The sequence below is a fragment of the Suricata suricatta genome, chromosome 3 (assembly GCF_006229205.1).
Source record: "Suricata suricatta isolate VVHF042 chromosome 3, meerkat_22Aug2017_6uvM2_HiC, whole genome shotgun sequence".
Lineage (NCBI taxonomy): Eukaryota > Metazoa > Chordata > Mammalia > Carnivora > Herpestidae > Suricata > Suricata suricatta.
In genome coordinates, this window is record NC_043702.1 from 112,599,832 (window position 1) to 112,618,338 (window position 18,507).

General features: G+C 39.4%; 1 protein-coding gene across 1 annotated transcript in view; it reads left to right on the top strand.

Annotated features, from left to right (window-relative positions):
* Nucleotides 1–18,507, top strand: part of CATSPERE (catsper channel auxiliary subunit epsilon) — a 136,136-nt gene that overhangs the window by 18,087 nt on the left and 99,542 nt on the right. Inside the window, exons 5-7 of the mRNA XM_029933340.1 lie at nt 7,716–7,789; nt 8,510–8,579; nt 10,689–10,759. Coding sequence (XP_029789200.1) covers nt 7,716–7,789; nt 8,510–8,579; nt 10,689–10,759 — 215 coding nt within the window. The remainder of the gene's footprint in view (nt 1–7,715; nt 7,790–8,509; nt 8,580–10,688; nt 10,760–18,507) is intronic.

Here is an 18,507-nt window from a genome sequence, read left to right on the forward strand (position 1 = left end):
TAATATTAGGAAGTGGATCCATATCCTTCAAAAGAGGAGAGAAAGCACTTATAAATAAAAGAACGTGAAAACAGGAAAAAAGAAAGAAGGAAAATATGACTGATGAAAGTGATAGTAACAGTGATACGTGAATAGTAGGACCTCAGAATTCACCATGCCTTGTTGTTAAGTGAAGGATTTTGTCTCATCCATTTTCTTTATCCTTATAATCCACTGGAGTACAGTCACCTGCCAGACACTTGAGAGGTTATTATTTTTATTTTATTCTATTTTATTAAAAATTTTTAATGTTTATTTTTGATCAAGAGGGACAGAATGTGAGCGGGGAAGGGCAGAGAGAGAGGGAGACACAGAATCTGAAGCAGGCTCCAGGCTCTGAGCTGTCAGCACAGAGCATGATGTGGGGTTTGAATCCACAAGCTGTGAGATCCTGACCTGAACCAACGTCAGATGCTTAACTGACTGAGTCACCCAGGTGCCCCTATTATTACTATTTTATATGTTTATTTTTGAGAGAGAGAGAGAGAGGGAGGGAGGGGGAAAGAGAGCAGTGGAGGAGCAGAGAGAAAGGGGGACAGAGAATCCCAAGCAGGCTCTGTGCTGATAGCAGAGAGCCCAATGCAGGGCTGTAACTCACAAACCACGAGATCATGACCTAATCCAAAGTTGGCCCCTCAACCAACTGAGCCACCCAGGTGCCCTGGTTTGGTTTTGTTTTGTTTTGTTTTGTTTTGTTTTGTTTGAAGTAAAATAAGAATCTTGTGGGGTTCTTTTATTAATTTATTTTCAAGTTAGTTAACATACACTGTAGTCTTTGCTTCAGGACTAAAACCCAGTGATTCATCTTTTACATATGACACCCTGTGCTCATCCTGAAAAGTACCCTCCTTAATGCCCATCACCCATTTAACCCACCCCCTCCCCACCACTCTGGCAACCCTCCGTTTGTTCTCTGTATTTAAGAATCTCTTATGATTTGCCTCCCTTTATGTTTATCTTATTTTGCCTTCCCTTCCCCTTATGTTCATCTGTTGAGTTTTTCAAATTCCACATATGAGTGAAATCATATATCTTTCTCTGACTAATTTCACTTAGCATAATACCCTCTAGTTCCAACCATGTTGTTGCAAATGGCAGGATTTTATTCTTTCTCATCATCCAGTAGTATTCCATTTTTTATCCATTTATCAGTTGATGAACATTTGGGCTTTTTCCATATTTGGTTATTGTTGATGGTGCTGCTATAAACATTGGGGTGCATGTGCCCCTTCAAATCAGCACTCCTGTATCCTTTAAACAAATTCTAGTAGTGCAATCTATTTCTTAATTTTTTGAGGAACCTCCATACTGTTTTCCAGACTGGCTGGACCAGATCCCATTCCCACCAATAATGCAAAAGGTTCTCCTTTCTAGCATCCTCATTTCCTGAGTTGTTAATTTTGGCCACTCTGACTGATGTGAGGTGTTGTCTCGCTGTGCTTTTGATTTGTATTTCCCTGATGATGAGGATGTTTAACATCTTTTCATGCCATTGCTGTGCAGAAGCTTTTTATTGTGATAAGGTCCCAATAGTTCATGTTTGCTTTTATTTCCCTTGCCTCCAGAGACATGTCAAGTAAGAAATTGCCATGCTCAAGGTCAAAGAGGTTGCTACCTGTTTTCTCCTATGGGATTCTGATGATTTCCTGTCTCATAGTTAGGTCTTTTATCCATTTTGAATTTATTTTTGTGTATGGTGTAAGAAAGTGGTTTAGTTTGATTCTTCTGCATGTCGTTGTCCAATTCTCCCAGCACCATTAGCTAAAGAGAGTGTCTTTTTCCATTGGATACTCTTCCTGCTTTGTCAAAGATGAGTTGGCCATACATTTGAGGGTCCATTTCTGAGTTCTCTCTTCTATTCCACTGATCTATGTCTGTTTTTGTGCCAATACCATACTGTCTTGATGATGACAGCTTTGTAGTAGAGATTAAAGCCTGGGATTGTGATGCCTCCAGCTTTGGTTTTCTTTTTCAACATTAATGGGGTTATTAAAGGTCTTTCGTGGTTCCACACAAATTTTAGGATAGTTTGTTCTAGCTCTGAGAGGAATGCCGGTGCAGTTTTGATTGGGATCGCATTGAGTGTGTGGATTGCTTTGGGTAGTATCAGCATTTTAACAATATTTGTTTTTCCATCCCATGAGCATAGAATGTTTTTCCATTTCTTTGTCCTCCTTCAATTTTTCTGGAGTTTTCAGCATACAGATCTTTTATCTCTTTGGTTAGGTTTATTCCTAGGTATTTTATGGGTTTTGCTGCAATTGTAAGTGGGGTAGATTCCCTGATACCACTTTCTGTTGCCTCATTTTTGGGGTACAGAAATGCAGCCAGTTTCTGTACATTGATTTTATATTCTGCAACTTTGCTGAATTCCTGTATCAGCTCTAGCAGTTTTTTGGTGGCGTCTTTCAGATTTTGCATGTAGAATACCATGTCATCTGCAAAGAGTGAAAGTTTGACTTCTTCTTTGCCAATTTGGATACATTTTATCTCATTTTGTTGTCTGATTTCTGAGGCTAGGACTTCCAACACTATGTTGAACAACAGTGGTGAGAGTGGACATCCTTCTCATATTCCTGATTTCAGGGGGAAAGCTCTCAGGCTTTCCCCATTGAAGATGATATTAGCTGTGGGCCTTTCATATATGGCATTTATGATGTTAAGGTATGTTCCTTCTATCCCGACTTTCTTGAGGGTTTTTATCAAGAAAGGATACTGTATTTTGTCAAATGCTTTTTCTGCATCTATTGACAGGATTATATTGTTCTTATCTTTTCTTCTACTAATGTGGTCTATCATGTTGACTGATTTGTGAATATTGAACCATCCCACTTGATCATGGTGAATAATTCTTTTAATGTACTGTTAAATTCGATTTGCTAGTATTTGTTGAGATTTTTTGCATTCAGGTTCATCAGGAATACTGGCCTGTGATTCTCCTCTTTAGTGGGTTCTTTGGTTTGGGAAGCAAGGTAATGCTGGCTTCATAGAATGGGTCTGGAAGTTTTCCTTCCGTTGCTATTTTTTTAGAATTTGAGAGGAATAGGTATTAACTCTGCTTTAAGTGTCTGATAGAATTCTCCTGGGAAGCCATTCTGGCCCAGGACTCTTATTTTGGGGGAGGTTCTTCATAACCAATTCAATTTCTTTGCTGGTTATGGGTCTGTTCAAATTTTCTATATCTTTCCATTTGAGTGTTGGTAGGGTGGGAGTGTCTAAGAGTAGGTTCATTTCTTTCAAATTTTCCAGTTTATTGGCACATAATTTTTCATAGTATTCTCTTATAATGATTTGTATTTCTGTGGTGTTGGTTGTGATCTTTCCTCTTTTATTCATGATTTTATCTACTTGGGTCCTCTCTCTTTTCTTTTGAGAAGTCTGGCTAGGGGTTGATCAGTTTTGTTTATTCTTTCAAAAAAGCAGCTCTTATGTTCATGATCTATTCTAGTGTTTTTGTTTGTTTTGATTCTATATTTCTGCTCTAATCTTTATTATTTCCCCTCTTCTGCTAGCTTTGGGCTTTATTTGCTGCTCCTTTTCTAGCTCCTTTAGGTGTAAGGTTAGGTTGTTTATGTGGGACCTTTCTTGCTTCTTTAGATAGGCTTGAATTGCAATGAATTGCAATAAATTTTCCTCTTAGGACTGCCTTTGCTGCATCCCAAAGGGTTTGGACTGTTCAATTTTCATTTTAATTTGCTTCCATGTATTTTTTAGTTTCTTCTTTAATTTACCAGTTATTCCCTTCATTCTTTAGTAGGATGTTCTTTAACCTCCATGTATTCAGAGGCTTTCCAAATTTTTTCCTGTGGTTGATTTCAAGTTACATAGCATTGTGATCTGAAAATATGCATGGTATGATCTCAGTCTTTTTTATTACCTGTTTGAGGGCTGATTTGTAACCCAATATGAGATCTATTTTGAAGAATGTTCCATGTGCACTTTAGAAGCATGTGTATTCTGCTGCTTTAGGATGAAATGTTCTGAACGTATCTGTTAAGTCCATTTGGTCCTATGTGTCACTCAGAGCCATTGTTTCCTTATTTATTTTCTGCCTAGATTGTCTATCCATTGCTGTATTAAAGTCTCCTATAATTACAGTATTATTATCCAAAAGATTACTTATGTTTGTGATTAATTGATTTATATATTTGAGGGCATGCCCATGTTGGGGGCATAAATATTTAAAATTTTTAGCTCTTCTTGATGAATAAACCCCTTAATTGTGATATAACATTTCTTCATCTCTTGTTACAGTCTTTGTTTTAAAATCTAGTTTGTTTGATATAAATATGGCTATTCTGGCTTTCTTTTGACATCCATTAGCATGATAAATGGTTCCTCACCTCCTCACTTTCAATCTGCAGGTATCCACTGGTCTAAAATGAGTCTCTTGTAGCCAGAATAAAGATGGATGTTGGTTTTTTATCCATTCTGATACCCTATGTTTTTTGATTGGTGCATTTAGTCCATTTACATTCTGAGCAATTATTGAAAAATATTGATTTAGTGCCATGTGTTATCTGTAGATTTCATGTTTGTTGTGATGTGTCTGGTCCTTTGTAGTCTTTGCTGCTTCCCACTCTCAGAGTCCCCCTTAGAATCTCTGATAGGGATAGTTTAGCAATCACAAACTCCTTTAGTTTTTGTTTGTCTGGAAAGTCTTTATCTCTCTTTCTATTCTGAATGACAGCCTTGTTGGATAAAGGATTCTTGACTACCTGTGTTCCTACTCCAGTCCTTTTTGGCCTACCAAGGTTCAATAGACAGGCCTACTACCAACCTTATGTGTATTACGTTACAAGCTAAGGACCTTTTGTCCCTGGCTGCTTTCAGAATTCTCTCTTTATCTGTTTTGCCAGTTTCATTATGCTATGTCATCATGTTGACCTGTTTTTGTTGATTTTGAAGGGAGTTCTCTGTGCCTCTTGGACTTGGATGCCTGTTTCCTTTCCCAGATTAGGGAAGTTCTCAGCTATAATTTTTTCAGATAAACTTTCTGCCTCTTTCTCTTTTCTTCTTTTGGACTCCTATGATGCAGATATTGTTTCATTTCATGGAATCATTAACTCTCTAATTCTCCCCTCGTGATCTAGTACTTTCCTTTCTTTTTTTCAGCTTCATCATTTTCCATAATTTTATGTTTTATTTCACCTATTCTTTCCTCTCCTTCTTCTATTCTTGCTGTCACTGTATCTAGTTTTTTTTGCATCTCATTTATAACATTTCTTAATTCATCATGACTAGTCCTTAGGTCTTTGATCTCTGCAGCAATATATTCTCTGTTGTCTTTTATGCTTTTGTCAAGCCCAGGGATTAGTCTTGTGACTGTTATTCTAAAATCTTGTTCAGATATATTATTAATATCTGTTTTGAGCAATTCTCTGGCTGTGATTTCTTCCTGAATTTTGTTTTGGGGAAAATTCTCCCATTTTGTCATTTTCAGTAATTTCTGTCTTGTGCCTGTTTTAGTTGCTTATTCTATGTCTGCAACTGCATGCACCATTATATTAAAAAGGGGCTGTCCACTGTTTAGGGCCCAGCGCTTCAGGACTCTTTCTGGTATGTGTTGCATGCACTCTATTGTTGTATTTTGGCTGCTCTATCCCCCTGGTCAGTCCTCTGCAGAGCTCCTCCTCGTAATGGTGGAAGGTTTGGACCTTCAACCAGGTGTGCTTTGATTTATTTGTTGAAGTAACCCTGGAAAAAAGGAAAAAGGTAGGGGGAGCCTGGTCCCATATAAATAGAAAAATGAAAAGGGAGAAAAGAAGACCAAACAGTGAATGGAAAAAGTATAAGGCTTAATCCAGAGAAAAAGAAAGGAAAATGAAGAAGAAGGAAAAAAAAGAGATAGAAAAGGCATAAAGAGAATAGAGTAAAAATGCCTGATCAAATATGCATATATGTGTTTATATGTATGCATACACACACACACATATATATATAAAATATGAATCGACCAGAAACAAATCAGAAACTATGAGCCTGATTCCAAAAGAAAAAAAGAAGAGGGTAGAAGTAAAAAGAGAAGAAAAGAAAAAGAAAAGAGAATAGAAAGAAAAAAGCAGACAAGCGAATGGCAGCAACAACACACATTGTGTGTTGGTGCCTGGGACCAGAGGCTGTGCTGGTCTGGAGGTGAGGCTGGCTCAGTGTCTGTCTTGTTCCAGTAGATCTGCAGTCCCCAGGTCCCAGGGCCAGGCTTTGGTGTCAGTGGTCCCACCTCTCCTGGGGGCTGCTGTGCTACTCTCTGAAGCCCCACAGTGGTGGTGATAGGAAGAATGGTGACATCTCCCCTCCCCACACCCCACTGTTGGGGCAGCCCTCACAGACTAGTGTGGACATTCAGCTCACCCTGTTCCTCACAGTTCTCCAGTGCCTTCTAGGTGCCTGGCTGGGATTCAAAACCCGGTCTTAAAGGATCCCATAGAATTCCACACAGCGTGGACCCTGTTTTGATGTAGAGCCATTCCACTCTACGATAAAAAGCCTTTGACAGCCGGGGATGGGGGGCCCTGGGTGGCTCAATCAGTTGAGCTTCTGACTTTAGCTCAGGTCCTCAACTTGCAATTCGTGGGGTTCTTTGTTTGTTTGTTTCTTTGTTTGTTTGTTTATGTTGAGAGACAAAGAGGCTGGAGGAGGAGTAGAATGAGGGAGACGAGGATTTGAAGCAGGCTCTGCATTGACAGCAGAGAGCCTGAGGCAGGGCTCGAACTCATCAACAGACAGATCATGACTTGCACCCAAGTCAGGCACTTAACCGACTGAGCTGTCCAGACGCCCCTGCAGTTTGTGGGTTTGAGCCCCACATCAGACTCTCTGCTGTCAGCACAGAGTCACCTTCCGATCTTCTGTCCCCCTCGCTCTCTGCCCCTCCACTGCTTGTGCTCTCTCTCTGTCTCAAAATAAATAACTAAACTTAAAAAAAAAAAAAAAAGGCCTTTGGCTGTCACTTGCAGGGTTTTTGTCCTTCGGGAGGCAATAAACCCTCTTCTCAACGTACTCTGGAAAGGGGACTATTCTCTGTCAGTGTGCTCCTGGGTCCCTGCGCTATGCCAGGCGCTGAGCCTGGCTGCCCCCTCCCAGGAGCACCCGCATGGCTCCCGACTTCTTCTGAAACCTCTGAGTCTCAACTCCTAGGGCTGTTTGCAAAATAGAAACCTGCACTCCCCATGCTTCTCATTCCCGCATCCGTGCTCCGGAGAGGTTTTCCTTTTGCGATAACTCAGTACCGACTTTTAAAATCCCTCTCTGTTCTGCTCCCTTTTGTCCCTGCACAGAAAGGGTTCCCTCCCTTCCGGACCAGTGTCATGTTATCGCTCCCACCTCGATCCCTCCATGCTATCCCCTTCTGTCTATAGAGACCCTTCTGCCGCTCTGCAGATCGATTTCTTGGGTGTTCCAAGCGATCTGACCTCAATAACAGCTGTCTGAGGGACCAGGGCAATCCCAGCCCTACTCCCAAGAATCTTACAGTTTTGTTTTTTTTTTTAGTCTTGGAAAAGCTAAGTAACCTTTCCTTTGTAATATTACTTTGTGCGATTTTTAAAGCAATAAAATGTTTAGTTATTCTTTCAATGATAAGGACACAGAAAAGTGAACCCTGCATCTGAATACTTGGGTAAAAATCCTGGAGCAGATTTTTTTTGTTTGTTTAAACTATTTTTCCTTCTTTTTAGATTAAGTTAGAGTATGAAGGACCATCATTTTCTGAGTGGAGTGTGCCAGGAACTTGTTCTGTGAAAAATAAAAGGTAAGATTTTTGCTGCTAATGTCATTATAATGCATGTATTTACACATAAAAAAGTATTCATATAATGTGAGCAGTCAGATTTAAGGCTGTGATTGAATGTAAATTTCTTCCTAGTAAATAGATGTGAGAAGACAAAATCTCATAGGGTGCCTGGGTGGCTCAGTCAGTTAAACATCTGACTTTGGTTCAGGTTCATCTGACTTTTGGTTCAGATCTCGAGGTTCGTGAGTTTGAGCCTGGCGTCAGGCTCTGTGCTGACCGCTCAGCGCCTGGAGTCTGCTTTAGATTATGTGTGTCCCTTTTTCTCTGCTTCAACCTCTCTCTCTCTCTCTCTTTGTCTCACTCAAAAATGAATAAACATTAAAAAAAATTTTTTTAAGAAAGTAGGATAAAAGTAAAATATTGCTGTATTTTTTGTTTTTCTTATTAGCACACAATTAATGTTCTTAGGCTTAAAAAGTAGTGGGGGGGGTGCCTTGGTGGCTCAGTCGGTTAAGCCTCCAACTTCGGCTTAGGTCATGTTCATGGGCTCGAGCCCTGTGTCTGGCTCTGTGCTGACAGCTCAGAGTCTGGAGCTGATTCTGTATCTCCTTCTCTCTCTCTGCCACTCCCCGCTCATGCTTTGTCTCTCTGTCTCAAAAATAAATTTAAAAAAAAGTAGTGGGGGGATTTTTACTAACCTGTATGCTTATTTCTCTTTCTGTTCTTTTTAAAACCCAGCTCGCCCCAGACAGAGCTGCGTTGTTCTTCTCCTGGGATTCACACTATAAAGCCACTTGTTGTGGGCCCAGTGAGTTGATTTTAATGATAACTTATTAAATCTTGAATAATTATCTCTGTTACATTTTATTTTCCTTATTTTGGGCTTTCAACCTAATTTAATCTGTTCTAAATAGTATGTGTTAATCCTAGATAAGAGGTATTTTTAAATTGTCAATACGGCATTAATTTTCAGATACATCTCATAGCAAATTATAAGTATGAAATGGTATGTGATTTATACCTTAGTCTTTTTGTCAGTAAGCATGTGAAATCCCTGGTGACCACCTTACTGGTGACAGTACTCCCCAATTCATGGGTCTTCTGCCACATACTTTTGTAACAATTCCCTGGATTAAAAGCCATTTCTAGCAAGTTTGTTTTCACTATATTTTCTTCGATTCAAGAGAGCATTTGTGAATGCAAACACATGAGAGTGATGTTGACTCTTCTCTAGTTTACAAAAAGAGAAAAAGTTAAGCATTAAAAATCTTGGCTTTCTACTAATTAGTAGAGTACAGTTAGTCACAAGTACTGGCCACATACTCGTAGCTGATATTCCCACACAGGTATGTCTGACGCCACTGCCGGGGAAACTCCATGTGACAAATCTTGACTTTAGTTTAGGGCATGTGCCTTCTCTTCAATTACTACTCTCTATTTTCAGAGAACAAGTAGGGTGATGTGGAACAGGCCACATGAATATTAGTGCATTTATTCAAAACTTGTCGATAGAAAAATATTTTAAGTTGAGGTTTTTTAGTTTATGGATATTTACCAGTTTCTTGGACACAATTCCAAGGAAGTAAAGGCTCGTTCCTTTTCCTTTTGTTGTATGTTAGAAGCCAAAATGTGCAATGTTACATACACACACCTACATGCATAGAGAAGAATATCTTTGTCATTTATGGATAGTGCCGTCAGATCTTACAACCTTTAAGGATGTACATGTGACTTTAGAAAAACATTCACAAGCATCCGGAGATCACAACCCAGAATGTCTCCAGGCATTGCCATTGTCCCCTGGTGAGCAGGATCATCTCTGATTCAGAACCATCAAAGAAGAAAATGAACTGAATTGTGTTTCACTGAGTGAACTTGTGCAGGAAAACTCACTATTTTCCTTCTTACACTCACAAGAATATTCCATAACCTCATGAGGTACAGGGGGTTGGTTTCTACACTGACTAATTCTCTGACAGCAAGTGTCCTACAATTCAGAATTCTGGCATTTTCTGCATGGTGTTAGCTTCCCATCCACAAGGTAAAGGCTCAGTCTCACAAGACCACTCCACGTCACATCCAATTGCAAGTCCCACTTTGTCACTTGTCCTCGTGACCAACTGTCCATAAATCCAGGTTCCTATGACCTTCTCCCTGGGGTCAATAATTTGCTAGAACAGCTCACAGAACTCAAGGAAACACATTTATGGGTTATAATAAAAGATAGGATAAAGGATGCAGATGGGCAGCCAGAGAAGAGCCACAGAAGGCACAGCTTCGTGGAATCCTCCAGAAGGGCCCCGCGCACAGGAGCTGGCCCTGTGGAGCTGGGTGTGTCACCCTGCTCGCACATGGACATGTTTACCACAGTGATTTTTGTGGGGCTCCATTGCATAAGCATGATCAATCGTTAACTCACTTTCTAGCCCCTCTGCCCTCTCCAGAGGGCGGGAGGTTGTGCTAAAAGTTCCAAGCTTCTAATCATGGCTTGGGCTTTCTAGTGATCGGTTCCCATCCAGGATCCCATCCGAGTTGCCTCATTGGAACAAAAGGGATTGAGGAGCTCCGTGTCACCCTCTCCTGTCATTCTGGAGATGATAACGTTGTAGGAGCTCTGCAGCGGGAACCAGGTCCAAGACCAAAGAGTAGCAGGAACTGGTGTGAAGGCCAATACATACATGTTTTACTGTCTCACAAAGGCAAATATAACAAACTTGTCACTCATGATAGTAAATTCCTAAGTACAGGGTGTAGCTATGGAACTGAACTCGTGTTACATGAGTATTCAGTAGTCCTGTTCCAAAATGTGTTCATTATAATTACTCTTCTCTTAGGTCATTAGTTTAGTGCCTCTGTGACTTTTCTGCCTGTATCCAAATTTGTATTTAAAGTTACCTTCTTTGGCATTTTCTTTTAGGACTCAGAAGAAGAACGGAGTTTGTCTGTGGAGAGTTCTCATATCTGCTTCCTGTGGTATTATAGAGTTATGTAAGTAAGGCAATATTGAATACAAAGATAATTAATGCTTTTTAAGATAGTTAGATTTAACTTTTAATTAACCCCATAAGGATTATCTACATTATACTTTTCATATAAGCTTCGACTCACCAATCAAGATATCCTCAAATAAAAGGCCAAACTAATATTGGGAAACAAATAATAAAAATAACAATAGCAACCATTATACTTCTAATGTTCATACTTGATATAAATCATCTCTCTCCATTTTCATAAGAAACACCAATGTAAGTATTGTTATCTTTATTTTATAAAAGAGGAAATGTAAGCTTGGATAGGGTAAATCATTTGGATAATAACACAGCTATTAACAGCACTGGGATTTGATGCTGGTTTTTCAGACTGTACGGCTCTTTTATTTCCATATACACATAGTTTCTCCAACCCATGTTAACATGAGAGTGAATGAAAGTAACCGAAAAGAGAAAACTGGTACAGAAGAAAATAATTAACTGCATTAGAAAACATTTGGTAAGTTAAAACCATTGATGAATCAGAATATTTTTCAGCTCACAGTCAAGGCAATATCCTAAGCCCTGAGTAGGGTACAGGGAACTATCATACTATGTGGTCCCTGCTCTGCAGAGGACTCTACAGCCTAGCATTTCATTGGCCACAGTGAGTACTTGGGGACTGACACGTGACCCAGGTAGCTGCTATCAGAAGGCTCGTGTCTTCCACAAGGCGTGGTTGTTGCTGATCATTGTCTTGGTTCACATGGTCCCTTAAAAGTCAAATGCACTGCCTGTTATATGCATTTTTTGGACTAGAAGCCCCGATAACTAGGTTTCAGCCAGCTCTTCCAGGGGTACACGTTCCATTGCTCTCGGAAATACTATCACCTTTCCAGACTCAGTAAGAAGCAAGGATTGAGTCTCTGCTACTCCTGAACCTGGCAGACTTCTGTCCTAGTTGGGGTTTTCAGATATGCCAATCTCCAGCTTTCTCCTGTGGATTTGGAACCAGCTGAGAAATAGAGGATAGTTTGGGGATTCCTAGTGCAGCTGAATTGGAGACTAGAACCTGCCTCTCTGGCCAAATGGGTTATTTTCTGCTTCCTCCAAGCAGAGAGGAGGGGGGCCTTCCAAGAAGAGAATATGCCCAAAAAGTGCTGATAGCCAGTTTCACAAGAGCTTCCCGTCTCTCCCACACACACTGGGCCTTCACACTGCTCTGCTCTGGTCACAAATCATGGAAGCAAAACTAGAAGGAGAAGCCCCCTGTCTAGGGGTGCACATAAGCCCAAAGAGAGAGCTCCGTGGGGGTCAATTGTGTTTCTGTTACGTAAGTGGTAAAAATGTTAACAGTCTATCACCTGTAACAATACCATTTAAAGGATAAACTGAAACTCATACCCGTGTATTCATCACACAAGTCAAGGAAGAGGACGTTACCAGTACCGTAGTACCTGCTACTTCAAAACACGGAATCTGGGGCTTCATTCCAGGCTCCTAGATCATTAACCTGCATTTTAGCAACACCCTGTAGTCATCGTATGTACATTGTTGTTTAGTAAGTATCACTCTGCTGCCCATAAATGTTAAGTTTCTCTAGGATATAGACCTAAAAGTAGGACATGCACTTGTTCAAGTTTACTAGGTAATGCCTAAATGCCTTTTGAAAAGAAAGTTCAAATCTACATCTACACCAGCACTGGAAGAATGTTCCCATTGTGCTACCTCCTCACCAACACTCAATACCATCTGATTTAATTTTCCAACCCAGTAGATGCACAATTATGTCATTGTGCTTTTTATTTGCATTTCCCTAATTACTATCGAGCATATTTCCATTTATTCATGAGGAATTTTTCTTCCTTCTCTGTTCAGTGAGTAATTTTTACCCATTTTTGCATTATTTATATGTTTTGGAATAACTTAACAAGATTTCGTTCTAATGACTAGGACACTATTTATATATTTCAATGTATATATTGAAAGAATTTTATCCCAGTTCATGCAACTTTTTACTTCTTATGCTATCTATTTATAATAGAGGTCCTTGCTATTGTAGATGAATTTACCAGCTCTTACCTTAATTGATTTGTGACTTTTTAAATTAGTTTAAGAAATCTTTTCCTCTAAGTTCATAAAAATAACTTCCTATGTTTTCTTTTTTTTAAACTATTATTTTTTTAAATGTTTTATTTATTTTTGGGACAGAGAGACAGAGCATGAGCGGGGAGGGGAAGAGAGAGAGGGAGACACAGAATCAGAAGCAGGCTCCAGGCTCTGAGCTGTCAGCACAGAGCCTGACGTGGGGCTCAAACCCACGAACGTGAGATCTGACCTCAGCTGAAGTCAGAGACTTAACCAACTGAGCCACCCAGGAGCCCCCTTATGTTGTTTTCTTAAAGTTCCACATAGTTTTGACTTTCACAGTTAGGTCCTTAATCCACCTGGAATTTGTTTTTGAATATACTTGGAGATAGGGATCCAATTTTATTTTTTTCCATGTGAATAATTAATCTTATCAGACCCATTTATTGAATAATGTATTTGCCTCTAGCGCCTGCTTTGTCATAGATCCATTTTCCCTATGTTTATGTGTTTCTTCCCATCCAGCCCTTCTGGCCAGCTGATCTGTTTGTCTACTGAAACAAATACTACATTATCTTTAGTGCTGTAATCTCATTTTTCAAATCTTGATGAGTGACAGTGCAAATGCCTGGCCCACTCTGACCCTTGTGCTTCCTCAGGAGTCTCTTAGCTTTGGCTTGAGCCTGTGAGTTTTTATAGTTGGTTTGTCAAATTCCACAAAAACTCTTGGAGGGATTCTTATAATGTGTCTAAATATTTAAATCAATATGGAGAGTTTCAGCTCAAGAATACTATATAACCTTCCATTTATTAAGGTCTTTTTATATGTCTGCCCAAAATATTTTCTACCTTTTCATAAAAGTACCTGGACATTTTTATTAGACTTATTCCTAGATGCTTTATATTTTTGTCATTATTACACTCAATTTTTTAAAGCTACATTTTCTAACCAGATCTTCCTGTTGTATAGAACACAATTTACTTTTGAATATTGAGTTTTCTATTCAGTAATCTTGCTAAATTCCTATATTAATTCTATCAATTTATTTATATATTCTCTTGGAGTTTTTACAAATCCTATCACCTGTAAATACTGATTTTTTTTAAAATCCCTTTCCAAGTGTGCCTTTTCTTTCTTTTATTCAGCCTGTGTGGCTAGACTATTCAGACACAATGTTTCCTAGAAGGGTGAAAGCAGGCCTTTTTGTCTTGTTCCTGATTTTAAAAAGGAGGCTCTCATTTCACTATTTTGCAGAATGTTTATTACAAATTATGAATTAACCTGTACCCAGTTGAAGAAGTTCCCTTTTATTCCAAGTTGATGGTGAATTTTGCTTATGAATCAGTGCCAAAATTCATTTAAAGTTTTTCTACTTGCACTTCAAAGTTCATCGGGTTTTTCTGTTTAACTATGTTAATGATGAAAATAGTTATTAATATTTCTATATTAAACTAACCCTGTATTTCTGGAATAAGCCAACTATTCCAGATTACTACTATTCCTGAATTCTTGGCGAATTCTCTTTCATGTACCTTGATGCATTTTCCTTGCTAATATTCTGTTCAGATTTTTTTGTTGTGCATTTCATGAATGAGTGTGGCCTGCAGCTTTACCCCCCTTGTACTGTCATTTTCCACATTTGGTACTGGGACTGTGCGACACTCAGCCTGTAAGTTAGCAGTGCTCATTCTTTTCTATTCTGAGAGATTTTGTGTTACACTGGGAGTATATATTCCCGGAGTGTTTGATGGAAGCTTGCACGGAAGCTTACTTGGATCTGTATTTCGTGGGGTGGGGGGGGCCCTAAATGTTAATTCCATTTTTTAATGATTATAGTGCTATTTTGGAATTCAAATTCTTATAAAATCCATTTTTGTAAGCAGCATTTTCCCAGAAATATACGTCTTCAGTTAGCAGTCTTAGTATCAATTTTAATATCATAAAGTTGTCTGCAATATCCTCCTATATTTTTTAGTCTCTGAGGTGGCTTAACATTTCTAATCATTTAATCTGTGCCTTCCTTTATGTCCATGTCCATGTGGTATTCCTATTTTATTAGTTTGTTCAGAGAACCATCTTTTGGCGTTTTGAGCTTGTCTAGTACAGTCCATTTTATCTTGACTTGTATTTTCTATGATTTCCTTGAGTTTCTTTTTCTAAAACTTAAATTCGCTATTTAGCCCATTGGGCTTGATGCTCTCTTTTTTTCTAATGTGTGTGTTTAAGGCAATTGCTTTTCTTCTAACTATTTCTGTGACCGTGTTCAACAAATACTGTGAATATCTCTTAACTATGGTTTTCTTTATTGTGCAGAAATAAATTTCTAATCCTTGCTGCAATTTGTTTGGCCAATGAGTTGGTTAGAAATGCATTTTTGGAGGGCATCTGGGGGGCTCAGTTGGTTAAGCATCTGACTTTTGATTTCACCTCAGGTCATGATCTCACAGTCATGGGATGGAGCCCCCCGTCAGGCCCTGTGCTGGGTGTGGAGCCTGCTTAAGAATCTGTGTCCCTCTGCCCTTCTCCCCCATTTGTGCTCCCTTTCTCTCAAAAACTTTTTTAAAAGTTTTTTTTAACATTTATTTATTTTTGAGAGACAGAGAGACAGAGCACAAGCAGGGGAGGGCAGAGAGAAATGGAGACACAGAATCCGAAGCAGGCGCCAGCCTCTGAGCTATCAGCACCGAGCCCTATGCGGGGATCAAACCCGCGAACCGTGAGATCGTGACCTGAGCCAAAGTCGGCTGCTTAGCTGACTGAGCCACCCAGGCGCCCCTCAAAAACTATTTTTTAAGTGCATATTTCAACTTACAAACCTATAAATGTTTTTGACTATAACCTGATTGTATTGGGGCAAGAGCTACGGGAGTAAATTTTTGACCTAGAATCTAGTCAGTTTTTATAAATATCCCATATGTACCCATAGAAAACACATTTTCCTACTGTTAGGTCAGGTATTGTAATCATCCGATAGTAGATCAGGTTTGTTAAGTCAGCTGTTCAGCTCTTCTGTTTGTTTACTTGACTCACTGTTGGCTTGATCTATCAATTAATGAGAAGGCTCTGCCAAATGTCCCACTAGGATGGTAGATGTGTCACTTTTCGTCATTGGTACCTAAGTTTTTGCTTCATATTTCGAGGTTTTCTGGAGGTTATATTCAAGGTGTATGTAACCTTGGAATCACTGAGCCTTTTTGAAGAATTGAAACTTTCTTTGTAGTGACCTTGCTTCTTACCTGTAATCCTTTTTCATTTTTTGCCTCATGTTTTGTTTTATCTCATGTTAATGTATTCTTGGGTCTTTATCCATTGATTTTTCAAGTTTTCTATTAACTTTTAAGTGTTTCATTCATGAATTCCTTGAAGCTGGATTTTCTGTGTTTTCTAGTATGACAATCTTTGGCTTTTAATCAGCCAATTTAGTGCATTTATTTTTACTGAGATTACTTAAGTTTATATTTATGATAAAAATTATTGTGCTTCCCATTTATCTGCTTAAAACCCTTTACATCTTTAGAATGTTTTAATCCTAATCATGCCTCAGTCAATATTTTCATTCTAGTTGGTTCTTTTCTCCTTTTTCTTGACTTCCTTTTCTTCTTGATTCAATTTTCCTTCATACTTGTTTAGAAATTATGAATTATATGTCTATCTTACATGATACTCCAGTGATTTTAGATGTATCAAGTCTAAATTTATTCAGTACCTTTCTTCTTCTCTAGAGCAGGGGAGGGGCAGAGAGATAGGGGGACACAGAATCTGAAGCAGGCTCCAGGCTCTGAGCTGTCAGCACAGAGCCCAACATGGGGCTCAAACTCACAAACTGTGAGATCATGACCTGAGCTGAGGTCACCCGCTTAACTGACTGAGCTACCCAGGTGCCCCTATTTTATCCTCATTCTTGAAGAAACAGTTTCTCTGAGAATACAGTTCTAGGTTGGTTACTGTCTTCTCCCAAGACTTAAAACTTATTGTCTGCTGAATTGAAAAGTCTACTGTCTAATAGTTTTATTGTTTAGGTTGTCTGTATTTTCTCTGTTTTAAGAATTTAACCTTGCCTTTGGTATTTCACTGTTATAGAATTGTTTGGTTCTTTTTAAATCTATCCTACTTGTGATTTATTGCAGTTTCTGAATCTGAAGATTAGGGTCTTTCATTAATTCTGAAAAACAATAGTCTTTATCCTTTCAAATATTGATTCTCTTTCATTTTCTTCTTTCTCTTTAGATTTTTCATAAAAGAAATACATGTCACCTTTTCATTCTGTCCTTTTTGACTTGAAATATTTTCATATTTTCTATCATTTTGTTTTCCCTGACTCATTGTAGACTATTTTTTCAAATATTTTTTTTAGTTTCCTAATTTTCTTATAATTTGTGTCTAAAATTTGTATTCACTTGGGGCTTCTGGGTGACTCAGTCAGTTAAGCATCCAACTTGGGCTCAGATCATGATGTCATGGTTCATGGGTTTGAGCCCCACGTTGGGCTCTGTGCTGACAGCGGAGAGCCTGGAGCCTGCTTCAGATTCTGTGTCTCCCTCTTTCTCTGATACTCCTGTGCTTGCACTCTGTCTCTCAAAAGTGAATAAATGTTAAAAAAATTTTTTTTTAATAAAAAAATAAAAGTTTTAAATATAGAACTTTCCCTTTCTTCCACAGTCACTATCCGTCATAGTGTTTTTATTTGTAATTTAGCGTCATGCTCCCGTGGACACTTGGGCCAAATGCAGACCCTCATAATCTCTTAATGGTTCAGCATGTGGGCAGTCCACTAGCTGCCAGGCCTTCCCTGTCAACAGCCATTGGACCAACACCTCATGCCCCACCCAGGGGGTGGGTTCTGAAGAAGTCAAGCCTGGTGTCTTTCTGCATAGTGGACCCAGCCATCTCAACTTATAGCAGATGAGCATCCTCCAAGGGTACTGCAACTTATGCACTTGAACACACTGGGTACCCTGATTGGGGGCTGGCAAGAGACTCACTCCAGTGGAGATGAGGCCTCCATCTGCCTTAGCACAGTGCTGCCACCTGGTGGGGTGGAGGGCAGCTGCTGCCATGCCTTACTCCAGATGCCACAAGTTCGTATACCTACACTGACCCTCCCACACCTGAGCCCAGGCCCTGGCCCACAGTGAAGCGGAAGCTGTTTTCAGGACAGGAAGTGAAGAGGGAAAGACCAGGTGGGACCCAAGGTTCCAGGGAATTGAGGAGTGAGTGGCCAAGAACCTGTCCTGTGGAGACAGACAGGCCGCAGGAAGCAGGACTGCATGAGCCAGAGCTCCAAGTGCATGCTTCACTGTCCCATCATACTTCACGTGTGAAATATAAGTTCAAAGATAAATTTATTAAGAATTTCAAGGCAAAGATTAGTGGATAAAAGCTCAGGCACCAGGCCCTGCTGAGCACTGCTTGAGCACTGGGCTTTCCAAACCTATGGACTCTGTTTGCCCCCCAAATCTGAGTTCTGACTCTGAGAAGGAGAATTTATGGAACAGGTACCATGTTATCATCTAAACTTTGCTTTATTCTCTTTCTCTCTCTGTCTGTCTGTCTTTCTCTCATTAGAACAGATAAAAGAAAGGGAGAAGAATCCAGGTCATGCTTAGGCTGCTCTCTTTCCCAAATTCATGGTGAGCACAGGTCATTCACCTTCTTGGTTAAGTTTATTCCTTTTTTTT